Source organism: Triturus cristatus, chromosome 10 (assembly GCF_964204655.1).
Source record: "Triturus cristatus chromosome 10, aTriCri1.1, whole genome shotgun sequence".
NCBI classification, from domain to species: Eukaryota; Metazoa; Chordata; class Amphibia; order Caudata; family Salamandridae; genus Triturus; species Triturus cristatus.
In genome coordinates, this window is record NC_140593.1 from 647,236,153 (window position 1) to 647,257,597 (window position 21,445).

Below are 21,445 nucleotides of genomic sequence, written 5' to 3' on the forward strand. Positions count from 1 at the left end.
GAAAATGAAGCTTACATGTCTGTTCCGTTCCCAGATCAGCACTGATCTTCAGCTCCTATTGCCCTCTTTACTGGCTCCTGCCAGTAGATGCCCCAACTGGTGAAAGGGGGTGGGTGATGGGGAGGGCTTAAAAAAGCTGCCGCTAAAGCTCAGTGTCACTTTGTCACAAAGATTATGAGTGCAAAGCGTCACAAATTCAGTGAACTCTCCTCACATCCATAAACTATAAGTAGTCAACTACACTACCTAACCAGAATAAAGTCAACGGGCATCTCCTGCAAGGCAGCTGCTTGTACATACTGACTCCCAAGGCTAACTTGTGATGAAAGGACACTGATGGGACATCAGGAAGATCTCCTCCATCAATCCTCATTGTTCTTTGTAGTACTTGTGAGGCAACTCATCCTGGTCGCTAAACTTGTAGTTAGGTGACTTCTCAGGCGTGCTATGATAAAGAAGGACACAGTCCACTTACTTGCAGAGTTCTTTATGCAGGCAGTTACTGAGATACTCTTGCCTTACCAAGAGAAGCAGATTGTAACAGACCTGCATATTTCTTCAAATGTCACAGGCAACCCTCCAAGTACACCGAGCACTCACCTATTACATTCAACAGAGACTAAAGCTACACACATATAGATGCACAGGATCGGCCAATTGTATTAGAAGCTGAGCAGCGCCTTGGCGGAAACAATATCAAGGGTAAAGAAGGTGACTCTTTTGCCAGCCTTACAATTCAGCGATCATGCCTATCCGGGTGCCTTAGATTCAACCTTAGAATAAATCCACTGTAGAGCATACAGGAAAACCTTACAACAACTGCAATATGATCGCAGGTCCAGGCTAAGACTGGAACTTGGGCTGGAGATCCAAAATTTGGATTGGCAAGCATCCATGTTGAAATATTACATCCGGACCATGAGGGCATAGTCTAAATCATTAAAAAGTCATCTAAATGTATCTTTGAAACTGCAGGCAACCCTTAGTATTCCCAAATAGGAGATGCAACAAAGACATTCAAGATTGCAAAAACAGCGCTCCAAACTGGGAATGTCCCATTCAATATCTGGAAGAGGACCATTAACCAACAGATACATGAGACCTCAAGGGAGCAAGGCTTACTATCTGTAGACAAGTCATCATTGGTCCAGCCCCTGAATAACTCTCATCTTCCGGGGGAACCAAAACCGTATTTTACTGAAGCCATAAATGTGGTTACCCGCCACCAGATATTGTATATGAGACTACTAATATTGCCTATAAGAGACTTCAATCCGGCCTGGGAGTGGGGAGTGCAGGTTATGCTCCTACCGAAAAGAATCATGGATACATCTGTTATGCTGTTGTTCTGTGTAGGAACACAAGAGTAAACTACTAATCTGACCAATCTTCCTGGCTCTTGGGACGTGAACCTGCCAGGTCACATTGCCTATCTGTCTCAAGATCATTGCCCCGTGGGCTTTGGCAAGGTGCGCCAAATTTGTTAGTCAACTCAGGCAGCGGCTTTCTCCCCCAAATGCAATTGACCGCATGCAAGGACAACAAATAATTAAACACATGTATTGCCACTTGCTTGACATTAGGAGACATTGTTCTTGAGTTGGTATCATCAGTATCCAGAACATGGTTCACCAGCTGATTCTACACCTGTTCTGTAATGCACTGACTGCACATCCTGGCACCCGTAAACTGGACCTTTAGTACTTACCATCTGGCAATAGCTGCTAAGCACTAATTGCTCTAGTAACTCTTCATAGTATGTGCACATTTTTGGAAGATTTTTTAACTGTTGCAGATTTTAATTATTTTAATGGTTTTAAATAACTAAATTACAAATTACTGCTACTATTAAAGTGGTAGTCCAAGATGCTAACATCAGACTGGAAGCCATGCTGATATGAGAGTGTGTCAAGCCATCTCTGCACAACGCACTTTGGGGCTTTTGGGTCAGCAGGTCGCTTTGGTGGACGGAACAAGCTAGCTGGCAAGTCCTTAAGCTTGGGGCTCTTTCTTACATGAAGCACTTTGTCTATTTCAGGTAATAGAGGTTCAACGAATAACATGTTTGTTGGCTTTACTGGTGGACAAAATAACGTAAGTGAGGCAACACCCAGGGGCAGAGCCTTCTTGCATGAAGCACTTTAGGTATGAAGCACTTTCGTCCTTGGTGGCTATTGCAGAATGTGACCCACAGTGCACCAGTAAGAACAAGGTAGTAACGCACATTTGGGGGTTTGCTGGGGGAGTGTGGAAGAAAATATTGCATGGTTAAGTCCAGGTTTAGCTTGAGGTAATACATTTAAGCATATTTGTATAAGCTGTGATGGAATGACCTTAAATGATTGAATATCATGTTTATGTACTCTGCTTGGTGTAATGAGAGACACACCAAGTCCAAGTTACCACATCAGGTTTGACAGAGGTCAATTTGTGAGTGTTTTGTAAATTAGGGCAGACTAAGGGGCGATATAGATTTCAGTGGACAGCCAGTTGTTCCACCAGGGGGATGGAGTAGATAACTCCATCTCCCTGGTGGAGGGACCACCTGCCAAATTTATAAATGACCGCCATGCTGGCCGTCCTTTATAAAGCACTGGCAGAAACAGCCATCGCAGCGGTTCCTGTCAATGCATATGGCTGTTTAGAGCAGGGTTGTCGTCACCCTGCACCAAACAGTTGTATTTTATAAATCCCCAAACTGTATTTTATATTTTATATTTTAAAATTGAAAAAAGCACATTGCTCTCTTCACCATGAGAGTCCTCTCCGATGGCAAGGGGGAGCATTATTCCCATTTACCATCCCTCACCACCAGAATTTGCCTGGCAGTGATGGAGAGTAATAAAAAAGGCTACATGTGCGCCCATCTAAATTGGATGGGCAGACATGTAGCCATTTCTCCAACGCCCCTCACTCCTTTGGGCTGTTGGTGGAGTTTTGCTAGGATATGATATGCGATTTATAGTGCATGCAGCTACTCCAAAGAGTGTCTCGGCGCAGACATAGAGAGGTTGGGCAGGTGACAGTTATATTTGCACAAAGAGCCAGGTTTTCAGTTTTTTCCTGAACAGCAATGAATTACCAACGGTGCAGAGCTCCATCAGGAGCTGGTTCCATGTTGAGGCACCCAAAAAAGTTAGCGATCTGCCTCCTGATCTTTGGCGCTATTACTTTGGGATCACAGCTAGCAGTTTATTGGTGGAGTGTAAATGTCTAGCTGGATTGTAGAAGCTATATCTAGCTCTATGGTGTTCGGGTCCGTCTGATACAGAGCTCCATGTCCCAGTGTCAGAGCTTTAAATTTAATCCTCTCCCTAATAGGCAAACATGAAGTCCCCACAGATGAAGGCTAATGTGTTGTCTTTTTGGCACATTCAACAGAAGGCGAGCTGCAGCATTCTGGATCAACTACAATTTGTCCATAAGGTATTCCGGTATGCACAGATAAAGAGCATTACCGTAATCCAGTGTAGATGTAACCAGAGCTTTAGTCACTGTTTTCCTAGCTGAAAAAGGAGAGTAGGGGCAGAACTTTCTTTAGTGACCTCAAAATTCTAAAGCATATACCGACAAGTTTTTTGACCTGCAGACAAAAGGATATTTATTATCAAATGTTATTCCCAGATTTTTAACCGAGTCCTTTTGAGGACCAGGCAGGGAAACGTCATCTGGCCAGATAGTTGACACGAATTCAAGTGGAAAAGTCCCAAAGAAGACAATTTCTGACTTATCTTCATTACATTTAAGTTGAGCTTTGGCTAGTCAGTAAAAAACTGCAGTAAGGCAGATCTTAATGTGGGTGCCATTGGGCTCGGATCTCTTACTCCAGGAGAACAGCAGTGGATTGTAGTCTGCATAAGACAGCACCTTCGCTCCCAGTTTGTCTGCTAGAAATGCTAAGAGTCTATGGTATAGGTTGAAAAGTGTTGGACTTAGGGCTGAGCCATGAGGAACACCCGTGTCCACTTTCCTAGGGCTAGCCGCACTGGGCGGAATCCAAACTTGCTGGCTTCTATCTGCCAAAAATGATGTTAGCCAATCCAAAGCACACCCTGTCACTCCCATATCCTGGAGACAGTCTGGCAATTGTGAGTGGGGTACAATATTGAAAACTGCTGGCAGATCCAACATAATCAATACAGCCATTCGCCCCCTATCAAGGGTTCCTTTCATGTATTCCGATACCTCGACCAGTGCAGTTTCTGTACTGTAGCGGGCGCTAAAGCCTGACTGGCTAGGATGTAACAGATTATTAACCTCCAGGGAAATTAGATGGTTGAATATTCACCTGCTTTTCCAGTATTTTGGAAAGGGCTGGCAGCAAGGAAATCGGCCTTTAATTGTTGTGCTGTTGGCTTTTTGTGTAAGGATCTCTGCCTGCTTTCAACCTATAGGGACTGAGGCTTTACTAAATAAGTATTTACAATTTTCTTTACCACTGGATTGATGGTCACTGCCACCAAAGCCAAAAATTTCAGGGGGGGACATGGATAATCAGGAGTGCCAGATTAACTGGCTTTGAGCGTCTTCAGCATGTAATCCAACTGAATAGACTCAAAACTACTAAGTTTTGTCCTAGCTGCTGGAATCTTCCCAACCAGCCATAGGATCTCTGTGTTGACCTTGGAAAGCCTTCCCATAGCTAGGGTGGCATGAATGCCAACATTCTTATTACCTGAAGAAGCTTGCTAACATTTCACATCAGTGTATCGAAGCTACCTTTGTATAGGTGCAGGCCGCTGGGGACATAAAACTACTGACAATAGATAATATTTCTATAGATCTATTTCCTGCCCTTTCCTATGCACTTCTCAAAGTAAGCTTGCTTTGCTTTGGTTATAGCCCTGTAGTATGCCTTTTGTGACCGCTTAAATATCTATTTGTCTGCTTAATTATAATCCTTTCTCCATTTATGCTCTAGTGTCTTACAATGTTTTTTTCTTTAAAGTAAGGGCAGCTGAAAACCATGGACTACAAGGAGTACTTCTATGTATGTTGCTCCGGAAGACCGAGGCCAAATCTTCTGTGGCCCTTCTGATCCAACTATCATATTTTGCAAGATTGACATTCATCATGTGGAGAAGTGTGGCTCACTGGTTAGAGTAGGCAGACCTGGAAGCAGAGGTCAGCCTGGGACCAGGGTTCAATTCCCGGCTTGGCTGGGTCTTGAGTCCATAAATTGTCCATGGACTCGATAATTCTCGCTCCAGTGCATACTCGATTCATGGGTTCACACTCTGCGACTCTGGGCAATAGCTTGCTTAATCTCCACAATGGCCCCTCGCGGCGGGATGCCTGGCTTTCACCTTGTGGATGCCCTGCTGGGTTATCTCACAGGGGAATACCAGGACGGGTTCCCTAAGCAAGCGCTTAGAGACCGGTTGGTGATTTGCGCTATATAAATATCTGTACATATACATTTACATCATGTCAGATAGTTCAGGGAGATGTTGTTTTAACACCTTCGAGAATTCCTACAGATCTATTCTATGAAAAGCTTTCCCATTATGGGTCAGTGCGTTCTGGGAAGGGTCCTGTATTACATGTAATTGCCATGAAAAGCTCATTAAAAAAATATCCAACCAGGACAGTGGTTGCAGATCCTTTATGTGAATTGGCACATTGGAACAAACTTGGTACAGCATGTGATCTCGTTGGTGGGTCGGTTTCACCACATACATGCTAAGATTAAGCATATTCATTGTCTCTTTGAAGGCCAGAGCATCTGCGCTATCAATTTTATCAAGGTGTATTTTAATATCACCTACGAACATGAAATGCACATATTTAAGGGCTGAGTGGACAAAAGCTTGATCCAAAGACTTCAGAAAAGCACCAGCAGGGCCAGTAGATTAGCCCTCCGGCTACTGATTGTTGATGAGAAATCAAAATGCAGACAACCATGACTTCTGCTCTCAAAAGTTCCTTTACCCTTGTGTCTTGGAAATCCCAATCTTCTCTAAGAATAATTGCTAATCTTCCTCCCCTGTCTCCTGGTCTATCTTTTTTATGAATTTTAAAATCCTTTGGTACAGCATTGGTGACAGTGGGGTTGAATTCATCTGATAGCCAGGTTTCTGTGATACACAGAAAGTCTAGGCTACCTTCCTCTAGAAGGTAGTAAATGCTGTAAGTGTGTTTTTGCATTGGATGTGCATTTACCAATGCAGCATGCGCTGAAGAAGTCCATTTTTTTGAAGAGCATAGCTAGGTGCTTTTAACTTTTCTGGAGTAGTGCCTTTTTTTAAAGAGCTCTAGTGGTGGCAGAGTAGTCACTGCCATAGCCAAAACTATGGTTTGCTCGCAATTAAATCAAGAGGGCAGACCATTATGTTGGCAGTGTGTATACTAAGCCGCCGTTGAAATAAAGTATATACACCGCAAACTTATAAATCGGCCCCTAACTTTTCAATTCCATTAGCCATTCCAGTGCTGCTTAGTTTGCGTACCTTATTTGGTGTCTTATGTTGTTTTTTTCTGCACAAGGGTCTTTGAATAAGACAGGAATTTTGGTTGCCTAAATCTCATGAAGTATTAAAAGTACCTTAAATATAAAATATCTTGTATATATTTTAAAACAACTTTTGGAATTTAGGGAACTGCTCTTTTTCTAATTCATGTTTTTCACTGACTTTTCCGACTGATGTTGTGGTCAAAGGGGATATTCATTCCATATAGCAGTGGTTCTTATCCTTTTGACTTCTGTGGAACCCCCTTAATCGTTATTGGAATCTGGGGACCCCCACTGAAATAATATTGGAATCCGGGGACCCCTAGTGAGTTCTTAATAGAAACCAGGGACACAAGCTTAAGCAATTTAGATTTTTTTAACTTCATGATAATACACAAAAATACAGAAACATGCATTTATCTAACAAATACACAAACAATAAAATATTCTACTCAGTTCACAAATATAAAAAATAAAAATTTTCATTTTAATGAGAAAGTTAGGGCTTTTCTAAATTCAACTGAGGCCACCTACCTTCCATACTATCTTCTCTCTGATACATTTGTACTGCTCCCATGAATCAATCTGAGGACACCAACTTAATATTTTACCTCCAATTTCGAATGGTTCCCCATTTACGATACGTTTTAAAATTTTCAATTTTCAATTTTGCATTTTTTTTCAATATACACTTCACCAATTTGTTAATATTATTTCATTTTCTAAGCAGTTGCAGACCCCTTGAATAGGCGCCGCAGACTACCAGTGGTCCCCTGACCACAAGTTAAGAACCACTGCGTTAGAGTATTATGCACTAATCCAGAGTCACGCACACATCGGATAAATATGTGTAAATAGAAACACTGAACATTCTAATATATATTTTGTAAATCTAGTAATACAACTTAAAATCATGAAACAAAGCAAATGACTAGCAAAAAGCTACTAATAACCAGAGTGGAAAGATAGAGTCTAACATGAAATACAGCAGATGAAGTATTAGCACCAGCTGTTCTGCACTTTTCTCCAAACGTTTCTGAATTTTGACTTTAAACCCTGGAGTAAATCCACACACACTACACAACACTGCAGTAACATTACTCCTTTTGGTATTACCCCATGATGTGTCATCTTAACTAAACAAAGGTTTTTATGTCAATTTCTAAATCTTAAATTTGTGTATAGTCTCAAAAGGTAGGCTCACGAGAACTGCTAATGCTGTATTCAAAATTCATATTGGGACTGGTTCACTACTGGCTGATAGTATTTTATTTAGGAAAATGTAAACAACTAGCATTCTAAACAGTCATCCACCTGCGTATAGTCTTCTGTCTGCAGTAACAGACTCAAGATGCATTAACACTGATGTGTATCAATGCCTTGTTTGTTTAATGTCGAGGATAAGACAAAATATCCTTAACCTATACTGCTATGATCTAATTATATATTCACCACATATTTGCCCCCCATAGAAATACAGGAAGCAAAGGGCAGTGGCCATCTTACAGGAAAAAATGGCGGCTGTTCTATACACGTTGATTATTCAATTAAGCTCTGCTATTCGGCCTATGCACTATCCTTTCATCTGTAAACCATTTGCCTTTCCACACCTTCGCCTCTTTTTGACTCCTTCTTATACCTTTAACAAGGAAGGCTGAAAATGTTTCTATCTTTTATATATATACACCATATGCTGATCTGGAACCGATGTGCTGCTGGGACGTGACTTTGCTAGACCCCTCCATGAATTTCTTCATCTATGACAGCATGTTAGCCTGGGCAGGACTAGCATAGGCTACAAAGTGATGGGCCGTTCCCACCTAGAAAAGGGACAAACCATATGTCTTGACGCCTGCATGAGACTGATTTTGGCCCTCGTCTGATAGTAAAATCATGAATGAGAAACTCCTTTGCTTGTTTACCCTAAACCTTGAATATTGTAAAGTAACCAATCTTAAAATGTTTATTAATTAAAACTAAACTATTGCCTTGTAAAGCACCTGACACCTCTTTGGGTCTGGTTTATGCGCTCTAAAACTGTAAAAATAAAATCCATAAATAAATTTAACGAATATCTAGTCTACATCAGTATAAACATCTTGTAGTTGGTCTTCTCGATTCACTTAGTACTTCCATGCTTTGCAGTTGGAGTTATTAATGGTCATAGTATTTCTTAAGCGCATGGCTACCCAACAGGCTTCCCAGCGATAAAACATTTGCCAGACTCCTAGGAAATCATGATTTAGCTGTTTCCTGAAACTGGGCAAATTGTCATTCTGCCTGAGTATTAGACGAAGGGAATTCCAAAATTTGGTAACCTAGGGGCCTATTACAATGAGTATGCCCGCCCGCCACCGCAACAGAGCACGGGCTGGCGGGCACATCCAGGGCCTTTTACATTGCGGGTGGGTCTGCTGGCTGCAGCCGCGCTCGCAATGTAAAAGGATTGTGCACAGCATTGCCATGCACTACATGGCAGGCACCACGTGGTGCCTGCCACGTAGTGCATTGCAATGAGGGGGTAACATATGTACCCCCCATGTGCACCCCCCAACACCATGGGGGCCTGCAACGGGCCCCCAATGTCAAGGACCGCATGCCTTTTCATGGCGGCATTGCCACCATGGAAATGGCAATGACCGCATGCATAATAATATGAATGGCGGTGTCTGCACCATATTGTGTCCCTTTTCTGCCCGGTCGACAATTCAACCAGCGGAAAAGTGGCAGACGGTCATTCCGTCTGCCGCGGTGCCTCCCGCCATACTAATATGGCGGGGGGAGAACCAGGGACATTTGGCAGTGGCGATCCTCCTGCCATAGTAATAGGCCCCCAGGTGTGCAAAGAGCTCCCCCCACTCCTGGTCTTAGTCACCCTTCAGACGACCAGAAAATTTTGATTTCTGGATCTTAAATCTCTTGTGGGACAGTAGGGGTGAATCAAATGATGTACATTTTGCAGCCCCTTCCTATACAGAGCCAGGCACAAAGCTGTATACTAAATTAGAACGTTGGATTGTTAGTAGCCCGGAGCTCCAACATTCCAATGTTGTCTTTCACAGCTGTTTCTACAAACAAAGGCCTCACAGAGCCCAAGGGGGAATTTAATCCCCTCTGGCTCCATGAGGCCTTTGTTTTATTTGTTAGAACATTCTGCCCTCTAGTGGTGGAATGTTCTAAAAGCCTTATAGCCCTCCGTAGCGGGGCTATACCGGCATTAAAGTCCCGCTCTCTTGTTAAATGCCATTGCCATAAGCTCGGGTCTTTAACGCTGGAGCGGTCCTTTAATGGTCAGTATACACCGCTAAGCGGGGTTATAAGGCTATATTAATTTTTGTATCAGCAGCCAATGTAGCGAGGCTAATGTAGGCGAAGCTGTCTGATGCTTTGGGATTCCCAAGAGAATCCAGACAGCAGCATTTTGGGTCACTTGGAGCTTCTTAATCACGGATTTTGGACAACCTAAATATAGGGCGTTTTCACAGGTGCACAGACAGAATATCGAGTTTTAAATGTCGACATACACAAATATCGAGTTGGAAATATTGTGATGCAGAAATGTCGACAGCAAGCATATCGACTTGGAAGTAAGAATTATTGTTTTTTAAAATATTGAAGTCATTAATATCGTTTGTGAAGATATAGGGGTCTACAAGAGGGCGGTCGGATGGCCGCCGACGGGCTAGCGGTAGCAACCGCCAGGCCGGCAGCGGTCATCCACCCGTGATCGCAATCCAAAAAACCACCGATCCCATTAGCATGGCGGTGACACCGCGGCAGTGATATTTTCTGCCCGCAACTTTTCCGCCGGTAGCAGTCCGCACGCTTGCCTGGCGGGCAGAGCTGGACCATGAAAATGGGGCCGGTGCAGGGTCAGGCTCCGCCGGCATGATTATGATGCCGGCAGTAGCCAGCCTTTCCGCGGCGGTGGAACTGCCATGGAAAGGCATGCAGAGAATGTCTCTTGGGCCCATTGCGAGCCCCCAATGTGTTTGGGGGGGTGTGGGTGCACTGGGGAGGTACCCATGGTACCCCCTACATGTCCCAGTACCAGGTGGCAGGCACTGTGCAGTGCCTGCCACGCAGTTCAGGGATATTCTGGACATGCTTTTATGGACATCGCGGTGGTGCTGGTGGCAGCAGCAACCGCCGCAATGTTAAATGCCGCAATCGAACCAACGAGGTCGGATTTCTACAGCGAAGCATACTAATTGGACTGGCCATTATGCTGCGGTCCTAGCGGGTGGTGTTTTCCCGCTACCATGGAGGTCGGGGTGATTTTCCGACCGCCATCCTAATAGACTCCATAGTTGTTTAAATATTGATGTTTTAATTAGTGTTATGTATTTTAGCAAGTATTTTAAAAGTATGTGAACTATTTTTTGTATAAGCATTGCTTTTGTTTTTTAATATATGTGTTACATTTTTAGTAGTTTTAATTTTATTTTAATTAAATTTTGCATTTTTTAGTTCTGTAGCAGGTTGTGGGTTTATAGGAGAATAGGGTGGGAAGTAATTTACTTATAATAAAAAAAATTTTTTTTTTTATTTATTAGTATTTACTAAATTTAGATTTTATTGTGATAATTGTAGGAAATAATTTATTCTTACTTAATTAGTTGCTAATTAATATTAATTAATTGGCAATTAAGTTAATTGTGCCATTTTTTGAGGAGTGGCTTGTGGGTTTATAGGGGAACAGGGTGGGAAGTAATTTAATTATAATGAATGTATTAATATTTTTTATTAATTAACATTTATTTAATTTACATTTTATAGTGTTAATTGCAGGAATTAATTCATTATTAATGATTTTATAATTGGTTGCTAATTATTATTAATTAATTAATTGGTAAATATGTTAATTGAGTCATTTCTTTCGGAGCGGGTTGATGGTTTATAGGGGAATAGGGTGGAAAGTAATTTAATTATAATACATCTATTAATATTTTTTATTCATAAATATTTATATAATTGATATTTTATAGTGTTAACTGTGGGAATTAATGTATTATTAATTATTTATTAATTGCCTGTGTTTTAGTATTAATTAATTAATTGGTCATTAATTATGTTAATTTAGGAGCGGGTGGTGGGGCTTATAGGGGAATAGGGTGGTAAGTAATTTATTTATAATTAAATGATAATTATTAATTAATGATTTAATTAAAATATAAATATGCCAATTGTGTAATTCATTTTAGGTGCGAAATGTGGGGCTTATAGTGGTATAGGGTAGGAAGTAATATATTTTAAATTAATTAATAAGTTGTTAAATGATTTTTAGGTGTGGGTCGTGGTGTTTTTGGGGATAGAGGGTGGAAAGTTATTTATGTTTAATTAATTAATTAATAATTAGTTCATCATTAATATTAAATCATAAATATGTATGGTAATTGTTTATTTTTATTTTGTGTGTGGGTTTCGGTTTTATAGGGGTAACGTTTGAAGAGTAAATTAATTTTTATCTGTTTTAATTTATTTTGTAATTAATTATATTTCTTTACTTGATAATTCATTATGTTAATTATGGACGTACATTTTTTTAAAGTTAGATGTGTGTTGTGAATTGTGCGGTGTTATAGGGTAGGAAATAAAAAAGATTACATTTATATAATATTTAATGTTTTTGATTATACATAATTTATATTAAAAATTGTTATTTGTTTGTAAATTATTTAAAAAAGTTTTTAAAAAATCTTTCTAGGTATTTGTTAGATCTTTTTAACATTATGATATGTTTTTATCTTTTGTAAATTTTTAATATTTTTATATATGTTTTCTTTTTTTTGTTTTTTAAAATCTCTTGTGTTGTAGTTGATATTTTATTTGATTTTAATTTTGAACTGAGTCTAATGAGAATATTAAATTTTAACCCCCTGCTATCCAACATTTTCCCAACTGTTGCACTCACAGGAGTGGGATTAGTAATTTTTACCCCTACGCTATCCAACGCGTTTCCTACTGTGGCACTCACTGGAGTGGGAATAGTAATTTTTACCCATCCGCTATCCAACACTTTCCCTACTGTTGCACTCACTTGAGTGGGAACAGTAAGTTTTACCCCTCCGCTATCCAACACTTTACCTACTGTGGCACTCACTGGAGTGGGAATAGTAATTTTTACCCTTCCGCTATCCAACATTTTCCCTACTGTTGCACTCACTGCAGTGGGAATAGTAATGTGTACCCCTCCGCTATCCAACACTTTCCCTACTGTTGCACTCACTGGAGTGGGGATAGTTATTTTTACCCCTCAGCTATCCAACACTTCCTCTACTGTTGCACTCACTGAAGTGGGAATAATAATTTTTATCCCTCCGCTATCCAACACTTTCCCTACTGTTGCACTCACTGGAGTGGGAATAGTAATTTTTACCCCTACACTATCCAACACTTTCCCTACTGTTACACTCACTGCAGTGGGAATAGTAATTTTTACCCCTCCCCCATCCAACACTTTTTCTACTGTTACACTCACTGGAGTGGGAATAGTAATTGTTGCCCCTTTGCTATCCAACACTTTCCCTACTGTTGCACTCACTGGAGTGGGAATCATCATTTTTACCCCTCCCCATCCAACACGTTCCCTACTGTTGCACTCACTGGAGTGCGAATAGTAATTCTTACCCCTCCGCTATCCAACACTTTCCCTACTGCTGCACTCACTGGAGTGAAATTAGTATTTTTTACTCCTTAACTATCCAACATTTTCTATACTGTTGCACTCACTGGAGTGGGAATAGTTAGTTTTACCCTTCCGCTATCCAACACTTTCCCTAGCTCTGCACTCTATGGAGTGGAAAATTTAAGTTTAAAGACTATTAAATATTTTAATGTTTTAATTTATAATATAATTTTTTTATTAGATTTTATGTTATAGGTATGTATATATATTTATTGGTACATTTTTATATATTTATAAAATGTAAAAATAAATTAAAATGAATAGTTTATTTGTTTTAAAGTGTATATATATATATATATATATATATATATATAACATTTTATATATGTATGTTGATATTTCTTTAAATTAAATGTATTTCTTATATTTGCTAAAATGTATATTAAATCCACATACCTTTTTTAAAGGTAATTTTAATATTTTATACATTTAACATTATCTTTTGCATATATACAAAAATCGATATTTTGTACATCGATATTTGTTACTTCCATATTTTGTTTTTGAAATTTTTATACTTACCTTTATAAATATAGGCTGACGATATTTTGACATCGATATTCATGAGTCAATATTTGTGTATGGGGATATTTTGGGCGTTGATATTCTATCAGTGAGCCATTATCAGAGTCCAACCATGATAGTATCAAGCCATGAACACCCACTCTTTGTACTGTGCTTAGCAACCATGTCAGCAGCTTCCTGAGAGTTCCTAGAAGAACAAAGCAGGTTGATGACAGCTTTCTAGCCTAGTCTTCCATGGAATGTCTGCTGCCAATGATGATGCCCAGACTTTTTACTTTCGAATTGGCAAATGGGAGATCTCCTAGGGACTTGGTCCAGCTGAGATCGCCCCATAAGGAGAGATTATTCCCAACTATTAGTACCAACATCCAATCTGCAACTTCAGTTAGACACGAATTGATTTGCTGTGATACTGCCTCGGAATTGGGAGAGAGGGAACAATGATCTGTGGGTCATCTGCATATGATACCATTGAGAAACTATGGGAGCATAGAATGTCTGCAAGTGGGGGGAAATAAAGATTAAAAAGTGTTGGGCTCACTGAAGATCCCAGTGGCACCCCACAGTTTAGGTGATGAGAAGCTGAATAAAAAGGTTCTTCACTGACTTGAAAAAGTCTGTTGCTTAGTAAGAAGGTGAGCCATTTATGTGCTAGAATAACAATCCCCACTTCTTCCATTCTATTAAGCAAAATTGCATGGGAGACCCTATCACATGCTGCACTGAAGTCCAGCAAAATGATCGCAGCTGATCCCCCTCAGTCGAGGATCCCTTTTAACACTTCTGTGACTGTTAGGACAGTTGTATCCGTGCTTCATCCAGGCCAAAAGCCTGTGTGAGTAGGATGCAGTAGTTTGTGGGCATCTAAGAAGCCGGAGAGATTTTTATTTATACATTCCTCCAAAAATGTACTAATACCAGGAAGTAGTGATATTGACCTGTAGCTCTCTGCAAGTCGTAGGTCCATAGAAGGTCTCTTTAACAGAGGTCTAATAATGGTACGTTTCTAAGCCTCCGGAGCCGATCCACTCTCCAGTGGCCCATTGTAATTATCCGTCAACACTGCAAAGATTATGGTGCCGATCACGATCCGGTAAAAAAAATTCCCGTACGACTCGTATCCGGTCTTTTTACCGTACGAATCGTACAAGTGCCGTACAAACTGGCAATCACGATTCGCATGGTAAAAAGCCCATACGAGTCGCATTGGGAATAATTCCCCACACGTCCTCGGGTCGGAAAAAGTGTCCGACACGTCCTCGGACGATTTACCGTACAAACGTGAAAAGCGAAGTCCGACCGGGGAATCACGATCCGTCCCGGGCGTCCGAATGTACAACCGTATGGTTAAAAGACCGTCCACACCGAACTCCAATAGCAACCATGGAGACGTCCAAACAGGTGCCCGGTACGTGCCGTACCCCCCCCAGCCCCCGCATGTACGCGCCGTACCCCCCCAGCCCCCGCATGTACGCGCCGTACCCCCCCAGCCCCCGCAGGTACACGCCGTACCCCCCCCAGCCCCCGCATGTACGCGCCGTACCCCCGTGTATGTACACCCAAGTACGTGTCGAACCCCCCCGTGTATGTACACCCGAGTACGCGTCGAACTGTACGTGTCGAACCCCCCATGTATGTACACCCGTGTACGTTCGAGTCGTACCCCCACCCGTGTATGTACGGTGCGTACATGCACGGGGGGTACGGCGCGTACATGCAGGGGCTGGGGGGGTACGGCGCGTACATGCGGGGGCTGGGGGGGGGGGTACGGCGCTTACCGGGCCACCTACTCTGGTCGTTTTGCGCCGTACTTCGCTTTTCCGGCACTTTTTGGGTGCCGTAAAAATATTGCCGTCCGGACTGCTGTCGGTTCGAATCGTACTTCCTGGGTCGTGAAACGCGGCCTGAGAGCGTCCCGACGTCACGTCGGCGCATTCCCCGGATCCCATTTGTATGTTTCTTTTCGTCGGTCGGTGTTTTGTACGACTCGTACGGAAATGGTGTTTCCGTGCGAATCGTACTTGCATGTTTGTAAAGTTTTGCGACCGGGTACGAGTCGGACGGAAAAAAGCCTCCGTCCGACGGTTCGTACCCGGTTTTTGCCGGATCGTAATTGGCACCTGAGTCTCCTCCTTTCAATAGGTGCTGAGTGAAGCGGGAGCCTAATTTCACAGATTTAGCAAGGACAATTACGTCTTCCCTTCCCTATTGGAGGGAACAGGGCTAATTTCTTGTTTGTCAGGGCTGCCAGTGCAGAACCGCTGAGCGTGCCCCTGCAGTCTGGCTTCCCCGCCAAAGCATCCTTGATGCTGCTGGCCTTACCCAGAAAGTAGTCGGCAAGCATATTGCAGCATGACCCGGATGGAGGAGGGCCAGCACCCATGTTGGCTGGTTTCATAAAAGAGTTGACTATATCGTAAATCTCCTTAGATGAATTGGAGGAATTATCGATCCTCGAACTGAAATCATTAATCTAAGCTTTTCTTATAGCATATTGATTATATTATTAATGCTTTTTTGTACAATACTTTACTCCTAGCATCATAGATGTATCCTCCACTTCCTTCCCATTATTTTGCACTCTTTTTTAAATTCTACTAGCTCTACCGAGAACTATGCAGCCTGTCCCTTCAGTTAGCTTGTTTTGTGCAGTCTCAAAGGTATAAGAATACCCAGTGAGATTTGTATCCATTCATTTAATGCAGTATTTATTTTGGAGATTCTTCTATGCATTACTTATCAATCAAAGCTGATAAATTAATTAACATCAGGTTTATTTGCGTAAACATAATCTGGCTCATATTGAGTGACTTGAGAGCTTGCTGTGTGCAGCTCACCATGGGGTGCAGAGGGCACTGCTATTAGCAGTGAAAAGCATGTTCGTATTGCTCCAGTGCTATGAAAATAAGCGTCAACCGTGATTTGTATATTTTCCAGATCACCTGAAGCAAGGGTGGGAAAGGCATATGAAGCAAATGGATAGTTGGGGAAAGCCACAGCTGCACTACCCTCCTATACACAAAGTATCACTAATTCAAACAGTTCAGGTTGCCCACCTCAAAGGTCCACTATCCAAGGACCATATACGTTTTACCACAAAAAAATTATTTGGGAAAGGCATATGCATAGCAATTTACTAAGAGATCAACATTGCATACCATTTGGGGCTCAGTTGAAGCTACCTGGTTATTTAATTGTGGCATTTTGTGTTTGCCCGAGTAGCAACCATGCTGACAACATGTGGTGCACAGTCTCGTAAGCATCCTTCGACTCTTGTACTTATGCCCTCAGGTATGAATCTAATTAGTTACGCTGGCATGATTTATGTCCTGCTTATGTGAGTCTTCAGTTTTGCCACATAGCTAATATCACTCGGTTGCCCTTCCTGAAACATGAACGACTGAGCGTATCCCGTAATACAGGAAACCAATGGCATTGATTAGGAGTGCCTCGGTAAGAGCCGAGACCGACACACACAACACTTTGCACAGCTGTTAGAATTATGAGTTTGTTTGTTTTTATCAAACCAGATCATGTTTCCCAGGTAGCTATTTTCAAGTCAAACCTGCTGATTTTTACAACGGAAAAAGACCTGGGGGCATATTATCAAGAAACGGCGTTAAAATTATCGCCGCTTTAGTGGCAGAAAACTGCCGCTATAGCAACGATAATGGGCTTGATAATATGCCGCAGAGAATTCCCATAGAAGCCCATGTTCTGGTGTGAACATGGGCTTCTATTGGAATTCTCTGCGGCATATTATCAAGCCACTTATCACCGGTTTAGCGGCAGTTTTCTGCTGCTAAAGCGGCGATAATTTTAACGCCGTGCTTGATAATATGCCCCTTGGAATGGTCAGCGACAGTCTGGATTTGTGACTGGAAACCACTAAAATCCGCATGTTAATTAACATTTTAATAGTGGAACTTCTAAAGGGCGACATTTGCCGTATCCATTAAATAACAGTACTCGGGGATTTGTCACTCTCAGGGATGTGTCACTCCTCAGCTGTAATAACTATCACTCCAACTCCTAAACACTCATAATTGAAACCGTAAACAACAAAAATCTCAAATGTATTAATCTGCAAAATCCCAGCCACATAATACGTACACACAATCAAGTATATAAATGTAGATCAAACCGTTAAAGTGCAACTAAGGTAGGACACCAATTTCATTTATGAAAAGTGGTGCATCGCTGCGAAAAAACAGCGATGCAACACTTTCAGTGCGCCATCCTAGCAACACCATGGATGCGCCATATTTACTGTACTGTGATCCATGTTGCAAGGATTTACAGATTCGTCAGTGTTCCTGATGTATCTGTTGGCCCAAAATTGGCGCATTGCTGGAGTATGTCTGAAAACATATGCAACTCCAGCAATGTGTCTTTCACATGGGGCAAGCCCCATGTAAAAAAGGCCTGCTTCCAGGGCCGGACTAGGAGCCAAAACGGCCCTGGCAAAGTGCTCGGCTGGCCCCCCCGGGGCTTGGGGGTGCCGCCGAGCTCTTTGCCAGGGCCGGTTTTTGGCCGATTTTGTTTCAGGGCCGATTTTGCAGCTATGCTACAAAAACGGCCCTGTAACAAAAACGGCCCCCACCCATGCGGCGCACTGGGGGATTGCCCGGTGCCCGCTACGGCCAATCCGGCCCTGCCTGCTTCACTCCTTATGCCTGCTTCAAGCAGGTGTAAGGATTTGACGAGGCGACGCCCTAGCAGTGGGGCTTTCACTGCGTCACTTCTACGCGGCTTTCCTGCGTTGGAACGCCCACCCTGCATGCATTATACCTGATGCAGGTATAATGTAGCACAGGGATTTACAAAGTGACGCATCTGCCCATATGTGTCACTTTGTGAATATGGCTCAGTGTGGCACATTTATTACGCCGCCGCACCAACACAAAAAGTGACAACATCGGTGTAAGGGCCTCATAAATAAGGTCCTCAGGATGTAAGGTTAACTGAGCATGAGGATTTTTAGCGGGTTGCAATTCATGTAATTACTTTTGAATTTTATTTATTTTTACAGTCTACATTTTTTAGACTTTCTTTTTGTGATACTTAGTCATGAAATCTATATTTATGTACAAAACTAATTTCACTTCTAGTGCCCCTATGCCAGTTCATTAGGGTCTTTAGGGAGGGTTTTTTCCTCCTTGCTCAAGGGTATAAAACATTCAGTTCCTGCAGATATCTACTATCTTGTTGTGTATGCTTGCCAAAAAAAACTAAAGTGCTAATACATTAGTCTTCCTTTCCAGCACATTACTGTTCAGAGTTGACTCTGGAGTCATGCGCGTGATATGGGCTGCTTGCACTCTGCATTTTTGTTCTCCATAATGGTAAACCAGGGAACTGAGGTTGTGAATGTTCTTCATGGTAGAGTTTGCTTATGCCAACAATACAGACTTAATTGCCTTTTCTCTTACCAACACTAGATGGGCCAAATCCCTCAGAGGTTGTGATCAGTGCATACGTAGAGCCTGCTGTTTTGGTCGGTCTCCTGTGTCACCCTGCCTTGGGCGTGAACTGAATGCATGATGTCATCATTCCACAGAATAAAGGCCCATATGTATCAATGTTAGGTTTTGCGATTCTTAAACAGCGAATTTTTGAGAATCGCTATTTGAGAATCGCAAAACGCTATGTATGTAGGATTTGCAATAAATTTTGCGAATCCTACATATTCCTTAATTGCGAATCGCAAATTGCAATTCGCAATTCGCAATTAAGGAATACCTCCCCATTCATTCCTATGGGCCTAGAGGCCCATAGGAATGAATGGGAAGACATTCTCAATTTGCGATTCTCAATTAGAGAATCGCAAATTGAGAATGCAATTTCAAGCGTGCCAGGGTGTCAAAAGGACACCCTGTTGCACCCCTGAAATGAGCATGGGTGCACATGTGGCGCACATACATGTCCTAAGGGCATGTGTGTGGCCACATGCCACTTTGAAAAATGCAAAAATTAGCATTTTTGAAAGAAATCGCAAATTACCACCAACCTGTAGTTGGTGGTAATTTGCGATTCCTTATGCCATATTCGCACAACTTGGGTACCTCATACATTCCATTTAAGGAATCGTAATTTGCGATTCCTTAAATGCATTCGCAAAATAAGGAATCGCAAATTTTGCGATTCCTTATTTTGTGAGTCAGTTTTTCTTTTATACATGCCATTAAGCCTAATTTCGATCGCAAACGCCGAAATTCTGCTAATTTCGGCGTTTGCGATCGCAATTTTGCATGATACATATGGCCCTTTGTCACCTTCCTTCCTCTTCATTGAGAATGTAATCCTCTCCTGTGAGGATAGGTAACCAAACACAGTAAGTGTGAGTTACTGTGTCTAGCACTCATTTTTGGGGGTGATTTATATCCATTTTTACAATCCTTGTATAGTTATGGCAAGCACAAGAAATCCTTTACAAGCAGGAATCCGAGGCTTTCATCTCTGCTCTAATTTGGCTTTACTTTGAAGACAGTCACTGCAAAACACGTAACATTGCCAATGTATGCTGTCTGCCTAGTAAAACGTGTTTTTTAAAGAGATGATTACCTTTAGCCGGTAGATTTCATGTCGCAGGTCAGACACTTCTTGGCGCAGGTGTTCCACGATGCTGCTTTCAGGGCAGTTGAAGGGGTCAAAGGTCTGCAGAGGAGACAGAAAATGGCAACTGTGACAAACCTATGTCAACTAACATCAAACTGATAAAACATGCACCGGAGAGGTAGCTTCAGAGCCACACAAGATTGTGAGCATCTTTCACTCATTCAGAACCATCCCTGCCTGGCCCATTGTTGCCCTGTGGGCTTCATTGGAATACCCCACCCTTTGTTGGTGAGCACGCCCACTGCACCTCGCTGCCCCTATGGCTCGGCTAGTGAAATGCCAATATGTTTTTAGCCCGTATTACAATAATAACTGACATTTCTATCCCTCACACATCATCACACATCACACCCCAAGCGCTGTGTCCCATAATCTCTCAGCATTAGTGATATCTGTTTTGTCAGAGCGCCAGGATACCCGTAGGGTGACAGTGCGCTATACAAGCATCAATACAATACAATACAGTACATAACATGAGAACTGTACCCAGGTGGACATGATGCTCAACATGAAAACACTTGCTACGTATGCCCATAACCAACAGCACCCTTCCGATCACACTCGCACACAGTGCTACTTTCTATGCACGTGGATTAGAGTTTCAGCGACACAAATGGATGTTGTAAGCGCTATGCACACACCACAACACAACACAATCCAGCATAGAAGGGCTTTCTCAGAATACTTACGGGTGTTTCTAATAAAAAGGAAAGTACTGTACAGAATTGAGACTTTTAGGGAATCTTGCCAACCTCGACCGTTTGCTCCCAGGGCCGGACTGGCCGTGGCAGGCACCGGGCAATCCCCCGGTGCGCCGCACGGGTGGGGGCCGGTTTTGGGCCCCTAGGGCCGTTTTTGTTACAGGGCCGTTTTTGCAGCATAGCTGCAAAATCGGTCCAGTAACAAAATCGGTCGAAAACTGGCCCTGGCAAAGAGCTCGGCGGCACCCCCAAGCCCCGGGGGGGCGGGCCTAGCACTTTGCCAGGGCCTGTTTTGATTCCCAGTCCGGCCCTGTTTGCTCCGTCTAAAAATCAAATGACTGATGGCATAAGGCGAACCACAGGATATAGGCTGGGATCTCACACAAGACGTATCCACTGATCACACCAACCCAAGCCTTTCCAGCGGCCACCAGTGTCACATCCATGTCAGCTCCAAGGGGC

General features: G+C 42.4%; 1 protein-coding gene across 2 annotated transcripts in view; it reads right to left on the reverse strand.

Annotated features, from left to right (window-relative positions):
• LOC146789845 (syntaxin-binding protein 4-like) overlaps positions 1-21,445 on the reverse strand; it is a 1,170,683-nt gene that overhangs the window by 403,454 nt on the left and 745,784 nt on the right. For both annotated transcript variants that reach the window (XM_085632209.1, XM_085632208.1), the window contains exon 15: positions 20,229-20,321. In XM_085632209.1, the coding sequence (XP_085488335.1) occupies positions 20,229-20,321 (93 nt within the window). The remainder of the gene's footprint in view (positions 1-20,228; positions 20,322-21,445) is intronic.